This window comes from Labeo rohita, chromosome 24, assembly GCF_022985175.1.
Source record: "Labeo rohita strain BAU-BD-2019 chromosome 24, IGBB_LRoh.1.0, whole genome shotgun sequence".
Lineage (NCBI taxonomy): Eukaryota > Metazoa > Chordata > Actinopteri > Cypriniformes > Cyprinidae > Labeo > Labeo rohita.
Window position 1 is genome coordinate 25,114,512 of NC_066892.1, and position 7,214 is coordinate 25,121,725.

The 7,214-nt window shown below is 36.5% G+C and overlaps 1 protein-coding gene across 2 annotated transcripts in view; it reads right to left on the reverse strand.

Moving 5' to 3' along the window:
• Positions 1-6,016, reverse strand: part of plod2 (procollagen-lysine, 2-oxoglutarate 5-dioxygenase 2) — a 40,496-nt gene extending 34,480 nt beyond the window's left edge. For both annotated transcript variants that reach the window (XM_051098471.1, XM_051098470.1), the window contains exon 1: positions 5,646-6,016. In XM_051098471.1, the coding sequence (XP_050954428.1) occupies positions 5,646-5,742 (97 nt within the window). In that variant the 5' untranslated portion in view covers positions 5,743-6,016. The remainder of the gene's footprint in view (positions 1-5,645) is intronic.
• Positions 6,017-7,214: the final 1,198 nt, after the last annotated feature.

Sequence of the window (7,214 nt, forward strand, 5' to 3'; positions counted from 1 at the left end):
CAAGAACACAGAACAGTATTGTAAGACTTGAAAAGTAAAATTACGTAGCCGACATGTAGCGCTGTTGCGCTTCAGTTGTTCCGAGTCCAAGTCCTGGCTCAAAGACCTTTCCTGTCCCTCTCTCTTCCTCTCCGGTAACACTTTATTTTGATAGTCCACTTTAGACATTCTACTAAGAGTAAGTAACTTGCATGTCAAGTAGTCATTAGATTGTTAGTAGACTGTCTGCTTAATATCTTCTAACACTTTTCTAAACTTCGCAAGTATATGTCAACTTATTCTACTAACCCTAAACCTAACCTAACAGTCTGCTCTGAGAGTTAGTAGAGTTGCAAATTAATGAGAATTAGTTGAAATGTAGTTGCAAAGTTACTTATAGTTAGTAGAATGTCTAAAGTGGACTCAAAATAAAGTGTAACCAAAAAAAAAAAAAAAAAAAAAAAAATTACAACACTGCTAATGAGAACCGATCTTTGAAAAATTACAATCTTATCTAGATCGCAATAACAATCCGACATGTGCTTCAGCTGCAGAAACTGCAAAGAGTGACTTCCAATAAAGGAACAAACAACCCTGATCTAGTGACCATAATATCATTAATCCCACCAAAGAACATTGTGTATTTTCACTTAGGAGAGAAAGAAAAAAAATGGCCAGATGTATTGGCTACACCCCAGTCCTTAATAATGGCCTGTCTTTATTATATAAATATGCCTAACAATAGTTTTGGATATTAAAATGTTCTCTGAAATGCTCTTCTGTCTATGCTGAAGTGTCCCTCAGACCTCATAGTCAATCAAATAAAAGTCACAGGCACATAAATGCTTGTTTCTGACAAATCTGATCAGCTGCCTGCAAAACCTGATTAGAGAATAAGTAAGACCATAGACTAGAGAACAAAAGGTTGTGGCACAAAGTTTGGATGTGACTATATATCTGTACTTCTGTTTGTCTTTTGGCTCGGATAGTCATTTAACGGTTTGACAAACACAGCCAACATCCATCTAAACTGCTTATATAAACCAGACTCCTTTAATCAAGTGTGTGGTTGACTGACACCATGTTGCACAAGACCAATTACAGGCTAGTGTTGCCAGGTCCAGCAGTCAACACTATAGACAACCATATATGTTCTCTTTTACTGGGACTCTGGAGTCATAAATCTTGAAGCACTGAAGTTCACCTCACAGGCCAATGTTTCATTGTAAAGGGTTCACAGATGTCCAAACGTGGGTGGACACTGAAAACTCACAGGAGGTGATAGCTCTCCCAAAGGCATTTGAGTAGAGACGACCTCAAGAGTCATGAGGCGGATTGTTCAGATTTAAACGCCTCAGTTTCTAGGTTATTCAGTTTGACGGATGGGTTTAAAGACTGCAATGATGTCATGCCGCAAACGCCAGAGGTTTCCTGTGTCGTTTACTCCCTTTCTGCCTACATAGAGCAATGTATTTTTCTTACTATATCTTCCCCTGTGTTTAGGACAGAATGCATCATCTAGATACCAGTAACTGTTAATGACTCTAGCTTAATTACTGTGGTACACAAAACCTCAAATCAGGGGCAATTAAGAGACCCATTTAGATTTTAATCTGCTCTGCACCTTAAATTTGGAAATTTACAGCCGGATTTCATGAGATCGGTATGGGTCAGTGGTTTAACCGACAGCATATGCTACGTGGTACATTTTAAAGTCATAATGTCGATGGTCTTATTTTGTGTGAGTGATCTGTAGACGTTATACCAAATCAAAATTTTCGTAAATGTGCTTCATTTCTAAAACAACTTTCCTTTTGACTAATGTTACCAAGCCCTATTATTTTTTTAAGCCCCGCCCCTCCAACTTTCTGGCTTCATCTGACTTTTCACAATCCAATATCTGATTGCAATCCAGGCTCAATAGAAATACATGCTTGTGGCGATGTTCTGCAAGACCGATACCGTTCAGAATTCAAATGTCAGGGGACTGTTGCTTAAAAATAATGTATCATGTTGGAAAATAACATACCCCCTACAGCAAACCCAACCCTAAAACAATGTGATGTTGTTAATAAATGTGAAAATGATATAAAAACTTATTTTCTGATGCAACCATACTATTTTATCTTCCTTCTATGGAAGTTTGTGATGTTTTGTTGATCCGTGGTTTTACAGGATTTGTACCAGGGGGCTTTGCCTCGCAAGTGCAGCACTGTTTCGCAACAACAGTAACTTTATAACAGTCAAAGTATCGATTTTCAAATCTCGCAGCATGTTCAAGCTGTTTTGAGGTCATAACATAATACTGTTAAAGGAATTGTGCAAAAATGAGGCTTAAAGGAGAAGTCCACTTCCAGAACAAATATTTACAGACAATGTACTCACACCTCCTTGTCATCCAAGATGTTCATGTCTTTCTTTCTTCAGTCGTAAAGAAATTATGTTTTTTTGAGGAAAAAAATTCAGGACTTTGCTTCATATAATGGGCTGATATGGTGCCCCGAGATTGAACTAAAATGCAGCAAAATGCAAAATGCAGTTTAAATGCGGCTTCAAATGATCCCAAATGCGGACTGTAAACAATCCCAGGTGAGGAAGAAGGGTCTTATCTAGTGAAACGACCGGTTATTTTCATTTAAAAAATACACTTAACTTCAAAAATAATTTCAAAATCATTCTACATCGCTGCAGAAGTACTGACCCAGTCTTTGCGAAGTGAACATGCAAAGAAGATCAAACACCCTTAACAAAAAAAAAGTAAAATGGCGATTTTGAAGTTGAGGGAGAACATGAAATGGGAATTTTTCGACATACCCTAACTGTTTAACTAGATAAAACCCTTCTTCCTCGGCTGGGTTTACAACCGCATTTGGGATCATTTGAAGCCGCATTTAAACTACATTTTGGAAGTTCAAACTCGGGGCACCATAGAAGTCCACTATATGGTTTTCCTCAAAAAACATAATTTCTTTACGACTGAAGAAAGAAAGACATGAGCATCTTGGATGACAAGGGGGTGAGTACATTATTTGTAAATTTTTGTTCTGGAAGTGGACTTCTCCTTTAATCAAAACTCTGGCCCTGTAAATCATAATTTGTGTAAAAACTGGAAACTGCAGTGATTTGTACATATAGGTATGTTTTTTGAGTTTTTCAAAAAATGTAGGTAAGAGGCACGTATTTCCAATGAGACTGGGTGGCATAACTGTTAAAATCACGTCCCACCCTACAATTTTTCTGTTTTCACTCAAAAATTTGTATGATTATGGAAGTAAAATGGGTCACAAATGGTATCTTAATGCCCATGCTGAATAATGCAAGCTTCATATTTATAAAATAGGTCGTGTGAAATGTCATCCACTGTTTGACCAAAGAGAGGAGGATAAACTAGTACAGACAGATTTGGTAGGTCAAGATGTCTGTCCCTGTCCCCTCTTAAACCAGCCTAAACGGGTTTGCTAATCAAAGATCAAAAGATCCAATCAGTTAAAGATTAAAGGAACAGTTGAGAATCGAGTAATAACAGGGAAATAAGAAAATAAATACTTCAATTGGCAGCAGATTTCTTTTGCAAGAACATGAAAAGAGTGATTTTTTTTTTATTTTTTTTGGTTCAATGACAAGGGATAAGGAGCTCACACGTTAGGAAGGTCCCAAGGCTCATTGACTTGTCTTGAAACGCCTTACAAATGCTTAACATGTGAAACAGAAGATTGACTTCTTGAAAACAGTACTTTAGTTGTGTTATACTAAATGCCAGATGTTACAAACATTACTGCCTCACAGATAGCATATACATATTCACACAAAATACACACCTTTGCCTTCCATTTGTGTGAAACCACAGTTATACAATACTAAAATGTGAGGTGACATATGGCTGCACTTTGGGGTTTTGCTTTTGGAAAGTTTTACCAAGTGACCTTTCTAGAAATATACTTCTCAGACGGGAATGCATTAGTAAAGCTTGCAATAAAATTATGTCACTCTGTTTTCCCACAGTTTGACCTAAATGTAATGCTCAGTGACCAACAGCACTAATAGAATCTGCCTGATATTTAATGTCAAGGAAATGATGCATGCAAACTATCGCTGCTTAATTATATTTTTAATTATGATCCAGAGTACACAGGATTGTTTAGAAAATGTTTGTCATTTTTTAAAGATATAAATTGCACCCTTAAACACGCATCATGCATCACTTAGTCCCAGAGCTTGGTCGATGGGTAAGGTTTATCGCCTTGTATATGCAATGTAAATGCAGTTCTAGAACTGTCAAGAATAAAGATTGCCGCATTCATGTCGCATCAAAATGATGAACGCCAAAATGAACGACATCTGTGTAGGTCATATTTTTCCCTCTGACTAGGCTTGTTGACATTCAACACTTTATATTCCAGTATACAGTAACTAAAAAAGCAACTGTTCACAAGCCATGGAGGCGTTTTAATTATTTGAACATGTTTTCTGGCTGTAAATGTTCTACCATAGCAAACAAATTACTGTACAACCAAATGGAATCCAGAAAGTAATTTAAAAACTTGTTTAAGCTTCAAAGAAAATTAACTCATTATTGTGTGCATTAACTGTGTGCTTTTCAATTTTATAACATTTTAGTTATTCCACTAGACGACCATACGCATTGCAGATTGAACAGCATATTGTTATATCTAACAGGCACACATGCCCCTACAGCATGACTGTGTGAAAAAATGTGTGCCTGACATCCCTCACGTCCCAAGGTGTGCAGTAAGGGAAACCGGGACTAGTTGTCACTTTTTTTTTTTTTTTTTTTTTTTTTTCCCAGTGAATATTTCTCAGAGTAAGTTATTTATGCAAACTATTTTCAGTATAGACACAAATCTTTAAGGGCTACTACTACTACTAAATAACTAGCTAACTAAACACTGAACATTATTTCCAGCATTCTAGCGGGACATACTGTCACACTCCATGAGGTAACCTGCCATTAGGCAGTCTATTGTGTGTTATGTTTAATTTAAAACAATTAGCATAACAAGTAAAACAATTCTGAAACAAAAAATAAACTCCTTAAACATATTTTTTTTTTTTTTTTTTTCGGGGTCCACAGAGATTATAGCTAATTAAAATGACAACTTACCCCAAATTACACAGATGACTCTTGTTTAAATACAGGCTATGTCAGTGAAGTGTGTTCACATAAAATATTTCACAAAAATTATATTAAATCACAGTTTTCAGAATTTATACACAAATAAAAATGTCCTAAAATTTCCGCTTGTGACAGCTTCCCCATGTGACTATAGCCCTGGTCTCCCATAAATGATCGAGCAGCACAAGGAACAGTATCATTTTACAGTAATTTTCAAATATTAAAGATCATTAATGTTCATTCAAATAAACGGCATGGATTTTCTTTTATATTTTCAGGTTATGAATATTTGAACACACACCTACTGATCGGTAAATTACGTTAAAAAATAAATAAATAAATAAATATCATAATACGCTAATAATTAAATGTTACCATCACATTAGTTTACTGTTCAGATCATTATTATTTTATAACGTTTATAACGGCTATAACGTGAGCGTTCTAGACTAGTTGCGTCGCGTCGCGCCGCGCCGCACTCACTGTGAATGACGCAGCAGAGCGCGCTGTCCCCATTGTAACGGACTCTTACCTGTTGGAATATCCTTATTTCTCTCCATGCTCAGGGAATAATGAACACAGGACATCAGGGTTAAAATAAACGCGTAAAAGCACCAGTGATGCCCCATCGCCGCTTCGGTGAAGTCCTCGGAGACGATGTGAACGAACAAGTTTGCGAAGTTGTGTGTGATTCTGCTGGTCAGCGCACGATCAGTCCGAAAAGCCCCGGGGTCAACAATAAAAGCTCTGTCGTAGATCACCTAAGTAAAGTCATTTCTATTGAAAGTCAGTAGTAATAAACGCGTTGATTAGTCCCTTAAGAACGAACTGACTGTGATGGTGCCCTCGATGTTCCCCAGACAGGGTGACAGGAGTGAGTGTGATTGAACAAGTACAGCTGTGTTTGAGCACCCCTCCTCCTGCAGTCCTCAAACACGAGCTCAAATAATGCCCCCCCTGCACCGCCCTCATTCACACCCAGACTCACACGCTGCTTTCACTGTAAAAGAGGAAAAAATCAGCAGGCTTAAAGTGAAAATTAGCTGCCTTAAGTAAAATGCCAGTGCGTCTGTTTAAACACGCGGTAAAGTCATTGCACTTTTTGACTGCATCTTGTAGAAATTGCAAAAAGAAAAATGCCTGTGGCAAGTTAAATGGATGGAGAAAAAGTAGATGTTAGAATAAATAGCTAAAAACATTTGTACACATAAGCTGAATAGATAATATCACAAGGTCTGTGGCTAAAATAGGTCAAATGTAAAGCAAAGATAGTGAATAAAACTGAAAGGAAACATTGCATAAAAAAGTCCTCTTTCAAATGTCAAAATTTTGGGTTAGGGTTAGTCTATAGAATTTACAATTGGTGTAATCAGTAGAATGGGAGCAGCGTGGCATCATATAAAACAAATGTAATGTATGTGTGTGGTGGGTGGGTCAGGTTTTCCATACATGGTGCACAAAATGTACCCACAAGGACCATAAAACCTGAAATCACCTACACTGGAGTAGCCAACAGTCCTTATGAGAAAAAAGGCTTAATAAACATATAAATATAAAATGTTTTAATTGAAAAATAAACTGTTTAAGGGTTATATTTATGTCAGAAAATGGCATTGTCTTAGTGTAAAAAGTATGGAAGTAAATATAAAGTTCTAACTGTAATTTTTACTTTTTACTTTGAAGTGCCAAGTAAATACAGCAAATTTTGATTTAGTTTTAGTCATATTTTACTTGTCTGAGTTGTTTTAATTTTAGTCTAGGTTAAGTCGACTAAATATCATACGATTTTAGTCAACTAAATCTAAAGTCAATTTAGCTGTCTAAAATCGAATGGGTTTAGTTACAGTGCAAGCATTTCTCAAAAATGTCCAATCTTATATATGTTTAATATTAAGGTTTTATCATGATAGACACATATTTAACTGAGGTGACACACAACATGCCTTTATACTAAAATTAAAATCACCATAAAAAACCAAGAACATGGTCTTCTTTCCAATGAAATGCCAATGGATGAAACCAGTCAGTATCTGGTGTGACCACCATTTGCCTCACGCAGTGCAACACATCTCCTTCGCATAGAGTTTATCAGGTTATTGAT